The sequence below is a fragment of the Trichosurus vulpecula genome, chromosome 1 (genome assembly GCF_011100635.1).
Source record: "Trichosurus vulpecula isolate mTriVul1 chromosome 1, mTriVul1.pri, whole genome shotgun sequence".
Lineage (NCBI taxonomy): Eukaryota > Metazoa > Chordata > Mammalia > Diprotodontia > Phalangeridae > Trichosurus > Trichosurus vulpecula.
The window spans coordinates 429,027,285-429,040,051 of NC_050573.1; the positions used below are offsets into that span (position 1 = coordinate 429,027,285).

Sequence of the window (12,767 nt, forward strand, 5' to 3'; positions counted from 1 at the left end):
CTCACAGTTCCAAGGCAGAAAAGAGTGTTTGAGGTCACTCACCAACTAGAGCACAGGCCAGGAGAGGAGTAAACACTTCTCCTTGGATCATACCACCACAGAAGAAGTGAAATTTTACAGGTGTCTAGAAGTAGCTCTGAAAACAATTGTGCAAAAAAAAAAAAAAAACAAAACAAACCAAAACAAAAAAAAAAAAACACCAGAAGCTTGGGACAGAGCACTCTTCATCCTGGAAGCATAGTCATACCCTGACAAAGAGCTCAAAAGTCAAGTAATTGGATGGGAAAATGAATAAACAGCATAAAAATCTCAGACTATAGAATCTTACTTTGGTGACAAAGAAGATCAAACACAGCCAGAAGAAGACAGCAAAGTCAAAGATCCTACATCAAAAGCCTCCAAGAAAAATATGAATTTGGTTGCAGTCCATGGAAGAGCTCAAAAAGGATTTGGAAAATGAAGTAAGAGAAGTAGAGGAAAACTTGGGAAGAAAAATGAGAGTGACACAAGAAAACCATGAAAAACAAGTCAATGACTTGCTAAAGGAGACCACCCAAAATATAGGAGAAAATAAAATCTGAAAACATAGACTAACCCAAAAGGCAAGAGATCCAAAAAGCCAATGAGGAGAAGAATGCCTTAGAAAGCAGTATTGGCCAAATGGAAAAGGAGGTCCAAAAGCTCACTGAAGAAAATAATTGCTCAAAAATTAGAATAGAGCAAATGGAAGCTAATGGCTTTATGAGAAATCAAGAAATTATAAAATAGAAGCAAATGAATAAAAAATAGAAGGTACTGTGAAATACCTCATTGGAAAAACCACTGACCTGGAAAATAGATCTAAGAGGGATAATTTAAAAATTATTGGACTTCCTGAAAGCCATGATCAAAAAAAGAGCCTAGACATCATCTTTCAAGAAACTATCAAAACTGCCCTGATTTTCTAGAACCACAGAGAGTAAAAGAGAAATTGAAAAAAAAATCCATCACCTCTTGAAGAAGATCCCAAAAGGAAAACTCCTATGATTATTGTAGCCAAATTCCAGAGTTCATAAGTCAAGGAGAAAATATTGCAAGCAACCAGGAAGGAACAATTTTAATATTGTGGAAATACAATCAGGATAACACAAGATGCAGAAGCTTCGACACTAAGGGATTGAAGGGCTTGGAATACGATATTCCAGAGGTCAAAGGAGCTAGGATTAAAACCAAGAATCTCTTACCCAGCAAAACTGAGTATAATATTTTAGGTGGGGCGAGAATGGGCATTCAATGAAATAGAGGACTTTCAAGCATTCTTGGTGAAAAGACCAAAGCTGAACAGAAAATTTGACTTTCAAATATAAGAATCAAGAGAAACATGAAAAGATAAACAGGAAAGATAAATCATTAGGGACTTATTAAAGTTGAACTGTTTACATTCCTTCATGGAAAGATGATATTTATAGCTCATGAGATCTTTCTCAGTATTAGGGTAGTTGAAGGTAAAATATATATGTATGTGTGTATGTGTGTGTATGTGTGTGTGTATGTGTGTGTGTGTATGTATATATATACACATATATATGTATGTGTATATGTTTGTGTGCATACATATATATGTGTATATATCTACATATATATATATATGTATATATATATTTAGAGAGAGAGACGGAGACAGAGACTGAGAAACAGAGGGAGACAGAGACAGAAGGCACAGAGTGAGTTGAATATGAAGGGATGATATCTAAAATGTAAAATTAAGTGGTGAGAGAGGAATATATTGGGAGAAAGCGAAAGGGAGAGATAGAATGGGGTAAATTATCTCCCATAAAAGAGGCAAGAAAAAGCTGTTTTAATGGAAGGGAAGAGGGGGGAGGTGAAAGGGAATGAGTGTACCTTACTTTCATTCAATAAGGAGGGTATAACTTACCCTCAATTGGTTATCTTATTCTACAGGAAAGTAGCAGGGAAGGGGTAAAGGGAGGAATGATAGAAGGCAGGGCAGATTGGGGGAGGGGGTAGTCAGAAACAAACACTTTTGAAAAGGGACAGGGTCAAAGGAGAAAATAGAATAAACGGAGAGTGGGATAGGATGGAGGGAAATATAGTTAGTCTTTTACAACACAACTATTTATGGAAGTGTTTTGCATAATGACACAGGTATAACCTTTATTGAATTGCTTGCCTTCTCAATGAGGTTGGGTGGGGAGAGAAGAAGGGAGAGAATTTGGAACTCAAAGTTTTAAAAACAAATGTTAGAAATTGTTTTTACATGCAACTGGGAAATAAGATATACAGGCAATGGGGTATAGAAATCTATCCTGCCCTACAAGAAAGTAAGGGGAAAGGGAATAAGGGGGGGTATGTGTGAAAGAAGGGAGGACAGACTGGGGAAAGGGCTAATCAGAATGCATACCATCTTGGAGTTGGGGGGAGGGGAGAGATGGGGAGAAAATTAGTAACTCAAAATGTTGTGGAAATGAATGTTGAAAACTAGAAATAAATAAATTAAAAAGAGACAGCCTAAGTATTTTCATTGGCTATCCCACATGCCTGGAATGCTCTCCATCCTCATCTCTGCCTTCTAGCTTCCTTCCAGTCTCATTTAAAACTCCATCTTCTACAGGGAGGATTTTCTGATTCCTCTGAATTCAAATGCCATTCTTTTTAAAAATTAATTAATTAATTTAGTTTTACTTTACAACATTCAGTTCCTCACGTTTTTGAGTTTCAAATTTTCTCCCTCTCCCTCTCCTCCCCACTCCCCACCCAAGACAGCATGCAATCCAAAATAGGTTTGACATATACCTTCACATTAAACATATTTCCATAATAGTCAAGTTGTAAAGAAGAACTATAACTAATAGAATGAACCACAAGAAAGAAGAAAAAAAAAACAGAAACAAAAACAAAAACAACAAAAAAGAGCAAATAATTTGCTTCAATCTTCATTGGGACTTCCTAATTCTTTCTCTGGATGTGAATTGCTTTTTCCATCATGAGTCTTTTGCAGTTGTCTTAGAACTTTGCATGGCTGAGAAGAGCAAAATCTATCAAAGTTAGTCATGACAGATACTGTGTGTCTGTAATTGTGTATAATGTTCTCCTGGTTCTGCTCCCCTTACTCAGCATCAGATCACATAAGTCTTTCCAGGTTATTATGAAATCCATCTACTCCTGATTTCTTATAACAGAATAGTAGTCCATTATATTCATATACCACAATTTGTTTAGCTATTCCCCAATTGATGGGCATCCAAGATCAATAACAAGAGCACACAGGAGGGCTGCTAGTACAGGTCCTTTGATCTGCTTTTCTAAGGAAAGGAACTTTAAGAGGTTAACAATCTTACTTTAATTAAACATACATATACCATTCACTTAGTTAAGGTGGGAAAGCCACCACTCTGAACTACAGAGCAAATACAAACAGAAATTACAACTGGACCAACAGACAGGCTTTTATCTGTCTGACCAAATCACACTTACCAGAGAGAAGCACCAACATTTGGGTTTTCAAAGGGGGGGATGGGGGCTGCTTCAGTGGCTGCCCAGAGTTTCATCACCAGCCTCTTCCAATGAGTGAGTGCCAAAAGGCAAAATGCTGACCTCTGAGTTTATATATACTTCTTCAGGGTCAAAGGGCTTCACAACCATGTGACTCAAACCCACATAACTTAGGCCTTCTTGTGACTTAACCACTTGCTTAGAGTCAGAGAGCATCGCAACCATGTGACTCAAACCCATGTGAATTAGGCCTTCTCTAGATGTAAGCAGATCATCAAAGACTCCCAATTCAAAGATTCCTTAGTGCTGAGAAACACTCTGAAACAAAGACAACAAAAAGTCCACTTTGCTTACATTTGAAAAGGCAAAACTCACCAAAGGTACTCCATTACCTCAGCATTCCAAAAGAGAAAACAGTAAAAAGGTCCCACCCTAATTACCATAACAGTCATATCATAGAATTTATCCCTTTCTGCCTCCACCTTTTCTCTTCTCCCATTACAATCCCTTTGTACCCCTTAGTTAGGGTTTTTATCATCACATCAGTTAATTTATACCCATAGCCTCTATCCATGTATATCCCTTTTAAATGTCATAATAAATATACAATTGTCAAGATTAGCAAGTATCATCCTCCCAAATAGGAATGTAAACAGTTAAGCCTTATTGAATAGCAAGGTTCTTTTTCTCTTTTTTTCCTGTTTAATTTTTATGCCTATTTTGAGTCCTGTAATCGAAAGTCAAATTTTCCATTAAGCTCTGGTCTTTTCATCAGGAAGGTCTGGAAATCCCTTATTTCACTGAATGTACATCTCCTTCCCTGAAAGATTATGCTCAATTTTGCTGGGTAGTTGATCCTTGTTTGTAGTCCAAGCTCCTTTGCCTTATGGAATATCATAGTCCAATCCGTCTGATCTTTTAACATAGAAGTTCAAAGATTCTGTGTGACCCTAACTGTAGTTCCTAGATATTTGAATTGGGTTTTTTTGGCTGCTTGCAGTATTTTCTCCTCAATCTGATAATTCTGGGATTTGACTACAATATTCCTTGGCATCTTCAATTTGGGATCTCTTTCAGGAGGTGATTGGTGGATTCTTTCAATGACTATTTTGCTCTCTGGTTCTAAGAGTTCAAGGAAGTTTTCCTTGATGATTTCTTGGAAGATACTGTCCAGGCTCTTTTTTCTTCATGGCTTTCCAGTAGGCCAATAGTTCTTAGATTTTCTCTCCTGGATCTATTTTCCAGGTCAGTTGTTTTTCCAATGAGATATTTTAAATTTTCTGCTATTTTTTCATTCTTTAGATTTTGTTTGACTGATTCTTGATGCCTCATAGAGTCATTAGCTTCTACTTGCCCAGTTTTAATTTTTAATGAATTATTCTCTTCAATTAGCTTTTGTATCTTCTTTTCCATTTGGTCAATTTTTCCTTTTAAGGAGTTATTTTCTCCAGATAGGCTCTGCACCTCTTTATCCATTTGGCCAATTTTACTTTTTAAGAAATTGTTCTGTTCAGTGAATTTTTTTATTTTGTAATTTCTATTTTTAAAATTATTGATCAATTTTTCTTCTACCTCTCTAATTTGGTTTTTAAATTCCTTCTTGAGGTCTTCCAAGAATTCTTTTTCAGCTTGAGACCAGTTCATATTCTCTTTTGAGGTTTCAGATGTGGGCATAGTGTCAATGCTGTCCTCTTCTGAATTTGTATTTTGATCCTCCCTGTCCCCATAGTAAGATTCTATGGTCTTCACTGTTCTAATTTGCTTCTTATTCATGGTGGTTTCCTTTTTTCCTGGCTTTTAATGTGGATTTCTGCTCCTGGGGCAGTGGGGGCTCTGTCCCATGCCTCTTGTGGTGGGAGCTAGGGTCCTGGTTACTGGCTTTGTTTGTGGCAGCCTCTGGTTCTGTCAGCTAAAAGCTATGTATATAATGCTGCCACTCGCCTGGTGCTGAGCTGGAGCTAGCTGGTGTGTGCCAAGGCCAGGTCTTTCTGAGTTTCCCCAGGGTTATACTGAAGCTCACAGAGTGAGATGTGGGGGAAGGGTGGTCTGGCCACTGGAAGTTACCTCCTCCGCAGGGTTGGATAGGCTCAGCCATTGGTGGACACCCATGCTGGTGTCTGCCAATTCCCCTGGCTGTGCAGAGGCACACCTGGGGTCCTGGTATTGGCACTTGTTGGCTCCACCCACCTTCGGCTCAGGATCTCCTGTGGTCTGCTGAGGTGGGGCTTGCTGGAATGATTCTGGTCCTGCCCTGGACCCCTTTAGCCACCACAGGAGGAACTCTTCCCTGTCATCTGCTTAGCCCCCTGTGCTAAAAGATTGCTGTTCTCCTAGGATTCACTATTCCAGCATTTTTCCTAGGGCAATATTCTCTAGGTTTTTCAAGGTTAACAAGGGGAGGAATGAGAGCACTCACTTTACTCTGCCATCATGGTTCTGGAAGTTCAAGTATGTGACTTATCTGTGGGCTGATATCCCTAGGTGTAGCTGTTGCTGCTTGCACAGGCCTCGTACTTCTCTCACCCAGTTCTGAGAGAGCCCTGTCCGGTGCTAAGAGGTTTGGGAATCACTACTGGTCTTGGTGATTTTGCCAGGCAGGGCCTGTTTCAGTTCTGCTATCTCAAATGCCTTGCTTCTGTTAATTATTTCCAATTTGTATTCTTCATAGCTTGTCTGAATGTTGTTGTTTGCTTGTGGCCTCCCCAGTTAGACAGTGAGCTCCTTGACACTAGAGGTTATCTTTTCCTTTCTGTGAATCCCCAGGGTTTAGCAGTGTCTGGCACTTAATAGGTACTTAATAGATTTTAGTGATTTACTTAATAATAGAAAGTGAATGGAGGAGGTAGGGCAGTACCAAGAGGTGTCACATCATGATGCATAGAAGTCATGATTTGGGTTTAGGCAGAGATGTTAAAACAAACACAGTAGGTTAAAAAGTGTACTGACCATTTTATTATTTCTGAATTTTTAAAAAATGAACTATTCCCGTTTTAAAGTTTTTGCAAACCAGTTGCATGAATCAAAGTGGTTGTATGTTCTAGTATAAAGATCTGGACTGAAAATCCAGTTCTGATATTTAATGACTATTTGATGTTTGGTAGGACATATGAGGAATGAAGGAAATAAACATTTTTAGAGTTTACTGTGTTCCAAGCACTGAGTTAAGTGCTGGAGATATAAATGCAAAAAGACAGATAATCTCTGATCTCAAAGAACTTACATTCTAACAGAAGGAAGACAATGCACACAAAAAAAGCTGAAAAAGGAGAAAGGATGAAGGGGAGCACGGTTTTGAGGGACAGATGAAGGTAGGCCAGGGTGGAATCTGAATCTTCCCTGGCTCCAAAATAGAAGTTCCAGGATGATCTCACAAATGGGAGAGGGGAGGCAGATATTAAGGAGGGAAAATCATGAATGGGCCTTGTAGGTGGTAGGCTCTTCCAGGGCCAAAGGGATGTAGGAGCTGTAAGAAGCTCCAAGATGAACCAGCAGTGGTGGGGGATAGGAGGTAGAAGAATGGTTTTGACATCCAGAAAAATTCAGGAACAGAGTTGGAAAAGGAAAGAAATTTAGCCTCTTGAACTTTTTTTTATTTGTAATGTGAGGATATTGTCATTTATTCCACCTACTTCATAGAATTCTTGTATCAAATGAAATAATGTGTGAAGAGCATTTTCAACCATAATGTACTCTATAAACACAAGCTGTTATTAGTATATGCCCGGAAAATCATTAAGGAAGTGATGAAAACATTTTAAAGCACAGCCAAAGAATATAAGATGTTCTTAAGAGAGGACAGTTGTATATGCTAAGAAAACAGAAAGCTCTCCAACTTGAAGTACATTTGTGATTTCAGAAAAAAAATAGCAACAATGGATTAAAAAATACAAGTGACTAACAGGGGGATGTTGTTTCCCATGAAAAGAGAATGAATACAATAAAGCCTATATGTCTCTGTTAAGGAGACAAACCCAGTCCTAAGGAGATCTGCCACTGGTGAAGCCCCAGTACCAGTGCTGCCGTAGAAAATGAAATGATAAAGGCCTAAGAGAGAGGGAGATTGTTGTTCCTCCTTCCCAGGATGGACTCTGCATATCATGAGGCAATGCAGCTGCTGTGGTATTAGACTATTCTCTCTCCACTATTCTGACCCTGCCTTCTCCCATCTTGGTATTGGTTCTCATTGTCTACCAGACCTCACATGGTATCTTCATCCATCTTCATCTGTTTTCATTGAATGCCTAACTCCTGCCACCTCAATATGATGACACATGATAAAGCAGAAGAGGGTGGACTAGATGGTCTCAAGTCTTTTCCAGCTTTATGTCTCTGAACTTACAAAGCTATAATGCCCCTTAAGAAACTCTACAAAGTGGAGCAATAAGATTACAAGGATCAAATGTTTCTCAGTGGCTTTGTCTCTTTTGAAGGTCTCTTTTGCTTTGTACATCTCTGAAGAGGTCAGTTATGTTCTGCTGAAATCTTGAGCACAAAGGACATTGACGTTTTTGGCAAGGATGATTCTGAGTCACCAGATCAGTGATGGCTATATCCTTTTCCTGACCATGCTTTCTGTACCATACCTTTTTCTGGGTAGGAGGTTACAAAGTCCCAGTCAGAAGTTATGGAACCTTTTACAGCAACCAGCTTTAGAAGGAGAGCAACTGGGTTCTGGCTTTGCTACTCTTCTATCCCATTACTTGGAAAAAAATCTTAATAGTTTTGTAGCTCAATTTCCCTAGCTTTAAAATAACATTTGCTTCCTTTGAGCACTGTTGCTAGGAAATAAAAAGATGGTGATGAGCCATTATTAAAAACTCTCTTATCAAGTACAGCAAAGTTACAGTTAACCAAACATTTAGTTAGTGGCAAGTTCCTTCATTTGTATGAATTGGGCATTTTCAAAGAATTAAAGCATGATAAAATTTGCTTAACACTAAACTATAATGAGAGAGATGGTTTATTTTTATTTTTATTTTTTTGAGGATCAAAAATACACTTTAGGAAGTCACAATTCCTCTGGGGCATCAATCTGAGAACAATTTAATTTTTCTAAGCTTCGGTTTTCTCCTGTATAAACTGAGGCAGTTAAACTAGATGACCTATAAGGGCCCTTCCAGCTCTAACCTTCCATGATACTTTGATTATGCTTTAGTATGGCAGAAACAAAAGATAGTAGAGAACTTTAGGCTGTTTGAATTCCAGGTAAGTCAATTTTTACTGCACTTAATTAATACATTAGAAATTGAGAAAGATACACCAACTTATAAAGGCTAGTAGAAGGGGATGAGACACAATTTAGTATATCACTTACATGGTAATCTAGGGATCTGAAAGAGTTAATGTATCTCCTCAAGAAACTTTCCCTGGAAAAGAATGGGCCCATCATTTTAATGGAACACAAAAGGTTAAAGTGATTTTTAGCATATAAACTAGCTAAATGTGTATTGGCCCTTGATAAATAATATTAAAATAATTTTTTAAATAAGCACACTTTTCTTCATCTCTTCTCTTCCATTGAATTCTTGATTGCCTGTTAAATGGGCTTGAACTGAAGTGGGTGCACTTCGGCAGTAAAATGATTAACCACAATTACCAGGCAATATACAGCATAAAATAAATGCTCCAAGTTATCCTGCTCTTGCTTTTTCTGGGCTATAATTGAATTGCTTAGTAGCATCTAGGCTTGTTGATGATGTGCAATTAGAAAAAAAATCAGAGCTAAATCTAGGCCTGGGGGAGGGGGGGAGGGAAGGTAGATTATCTGTGTATAAGTGTTGAACACAACTCAGCAGCTTGTCAGCTTTCTTCAGAGAAAACTTTCAGATGCTGAATTGTCCTGCCCTTCTGAGCTACATACTGCCAAACCATTGCTGATTCTCTCACATAGGAGGAAAATGGTCTTGAAAACATTACAAAGTCTCTTAAATGAGATCCACAGTCCTTTAAAGGAGTTTGGCCTACCAGGGGTGGGGAACCTGCAGCCTTGAAACCACACGTGGCCTTCTAGCTCCTTGAGTGTAGACTTTTGACTGAGTCCAAGTTTTACAGAATATATCATCTTATTAAGGAGATTTGTTCTGTGATGTTTGGATTCAGTCAAGGGGCTGCACTTAAGGACCTAAAGGGCCAAATATGGCCTCATATGGCAGGTTCCCAACCCCTGGTTAACCTCACCAAAGAAGAAAAGCAAGTGCATGAAGAATGCCTGTTATCCAATCAGAGTCACTCTCTCTCTCTCTCTCTCTCTCTCTCTCTCTCTCTCTCTCTCTCTCTCTCTCTCTTTCTCTCTCTCTCTCTCATTTCTCCATTTGCTCTCCCATTCCTGTATGTCTCTATCTCTCTAACTCTGTCAGTCTTTCTGTGTCTCTGCTCTGCCTCCCCTCAGCTTTCCTCTTCTGTGTTCTCTTGTCCTGTCTTTTCCTTGTCTGCCTCGGTCTCTTGCTACACATACATACATACAAACATTCATATCTATGTATGTATATATGTGTATGTCTCAAAAGTCTTAGTGCAGTTATAAGCTTTAATAGTTTAAAGTCACACTAAGATTTTGAGATATGTGTATACACATATTTACACAAATATGTATACGCATTTATGTATATACATATATGTCTATGTGTATTTATATTTATTTATATATTTATATTATATAATATAAACTTTCATGGATGTGTATGTATATATATATATATATATATATATATATATATATATATATATATATATATTTATAAACAAAGCATCAAAGAAATTTCTAAGTAAAAAGAAGATGGACTGGGTCATGCGGCAAGAGGAAGAAATAAGTGATGAACAGGGCATGTGCTCCACTGAGATTCACAGGAAATCAAGAGGAAGGTCCTGGCATGTTGGAGAAACCCTTATGGAAAACTAATGAGTGAACAAGAACAATAGTCACCACAGATTTATTTGAGGATATGAGGCAGAAGGAGCCTTACTCTGGGGTGCATAGGAAGCTTCCCTGAAACATGGTCACCCACTGCTGCCATTGGCTCATATGTTCAGATGAGCTTTTCTACAAAAGAGAATGTTTATTACAGTTGACAGCAATCTACCCCAAATTTTGTCAGATCATGTGCTCCCTCTCCTAAGGGAGTGAGAGAGGGAGAGGAGAAAGACCTACAGTTATGTCTATATAAAAGTCCTTATCATAGAGTTTTATCAAGTAGGGACAGTAACTAGCCCTCTGCCACAACTTCACTCTACGCTACCTCCTCCCCACCCCACCACCTAAAAAATTTAAGTTTCTACCTTTGACTGGGGATTCAATTGAAATAATAACTATAACAATTGAAATATCTAAGTACTAACTTTTTACAAGTTATTCTGCTAGGCACTGGTGGTCCAAAGACATATAAGGCACCTTAAGAAGCTTACAATCCATTGCGAAGAGGGGACATGTTATATACACAGATAAGTAGGATAGAGTAGAAAATGATGGTGCAAAGGAGAAGCCTACACAGAGAACAATAAGAAATCTGAAAGGGGAGAGAAAGAATGATTTCACCTGTGGGATCAGTGAAGGGCCCTTGGAGAAAGTGACATCTGGGTTCTGTCTTAAAGGGAAAGCATTTCAGAAAGTGGAAATATCAAAATATTGGGGGGAGGGGAAGATCTGTGTGGATTCATAGAAGTGGTTGAGGAGAAGATGAGATAAGGAAGTCACTAGTAAAGTAATTTGGGTAAATCATTAAGCCTTTTGGCTTGATTTTCTATTTCCTCTTGAAAAAAACAAGGAATTTGGGAGAGCTAATAAAAGGTAGAGGGTTAGATATGGTAAACTCATGAATACCTGGGTTTAAGTACTTCCCTTCAAAGCTCAGCTCAAATGCCACCTCTTCCATGAGGTTTTTTCTGATTTCCCCAACTGCTAACGCTGCTTCTTCCCGTCCCCTCATCATAGACACAAATTACTTTGGACATTTAATGAGTTTTGTCTATACTTATACGTGTCAATTTTGCCTGCCTTCTCCAATATGTTCCTTGAGGGCTGGAACTGTAGGCCCAGGGCCTACCACAGGGCCTGGCACATAGTACATACTTCATACATACTTGCTGATTAGTTCATACTAGATAACTCTGTGACTCTGAGCAATAATCTACTATCTCAATTTCCCTCCTTCCTGCACTCCTCAACTCTATAAAACTCAGTTGCAGAGCAGATGAGTTTTGCCTTAGAGTGGGAGTGTCTTTATATATCAATAAAAGCACAGTCCAATCTAAAAACCAAAAGTATTGTCCCTTTTCTCCTCTTTTCTCCACTCCTGTCCCCTCCCTTTCTCTCATCTCCCCTCTCTCTCTCCTCCCCCATCCCTATCCTTCCCTCCATGCTTTCTCCTTCCTCCCTTTCCCGGCCTAGACGATGCCATGGTGGAGATGGCTGAGGAGGCCACAGAACCTGCCAAAGTGGACATCATGGGGCTGTGCCAGCACATGTTCTCCAAAATGGCCACATACCTGACAGGTAAGCTGAAAGCCACCAGTTCAGACTATAAACTTCTGGAAAATATGAACAAACTGGCCAGCCTGAAGTATCTAGAAATAAAAGATATCACAGTAAACATAAGTAGAAACCTAAAGGACTTAAATGGGAAATATGCAGCACTTCAGCCTTATCTGGATCTGATCACTTTAATTGAGGAGCAAGTAGCAGCTCTGAAGCAGGCAGCCTACAAGTTGGATGCATATTCTAAGAAGCTAGAAGCAAAGTACAAGAAGTTAGAGAGGTGATGAAAGAATTCTTTAGCACAAAGACTTTTAACTACAAGAATGTTTTGTAAGAGCTGGAAGAAATGAGATGGAACTTATCGCTAGGTTTCAGTTCCTAAAAAGAAGCAGTGCTGCTGATCCAAGGAGAATCCCAGCCCCCACCTCTGATTGGACATGTAACTGTGGCCACCCCTGACATCTTCCTAAACCTAGACCCCCGTGGAACTTCATCTTACCATGTGCTTCATTGTGTGCCTTGGACCAAGTGTCAGAAATCAGGATCAACCCCATCTAGAGCAGACACAGATGAGAGGATCTCATTTCCCTGTCTCCTCCCTTCTTCCATCTCCCCTAGGCCCCCCACCCCCACCCCTTTCATAACCTGTTCTTGAACTTAAACAATAAATACCGACATTTGAAAAAAAGTATTGCACTAGGTGATCTCTAAAGTCACTGCCTTGTCTAACATCAATTATTCTCTGGGTTCAGTTTGTCTGGAACATAGCCATTATTAGCTATCATTCACAGTTTAGAAAATGTTA

At 39.0% G+C, this 12,767-nt stretch overlaps 1 protein-coding gene across 1 annotated transcript; it reads left to right on the top strand.

The window, feature by feature from the left end:
* The first annotated feature begins 11,880 nt into the window (after positions 1–11,880).
* On the top strand, positions 11,881–12,246 carry LOC118844889 (biogenesis of lysosome-related organelles complex 1 subunit 2-like). The gene has a single exon (XM_036752902.1). It carries the CDS (start codon positions 11,884–11,886, stop codon positions 12,244–12,246), a length of 363 nt encoding a protein of 120 aa, XP_036608797.1. The 5' UTR covers positions 11,881–11,883.
* Positions 12,247–12,767: the final 521 nt, after the last annotated feature.

Bases quoted from the DNA above. Each gene is read 5' to 3' on its own strand.
- LOC118844889 (XM_036752902.1), top strand. From the start codon at position 11,884: ATGGTGGAGATGGCTGAGGAGGCCACAGAACCTGCCAAAGTGGACATC.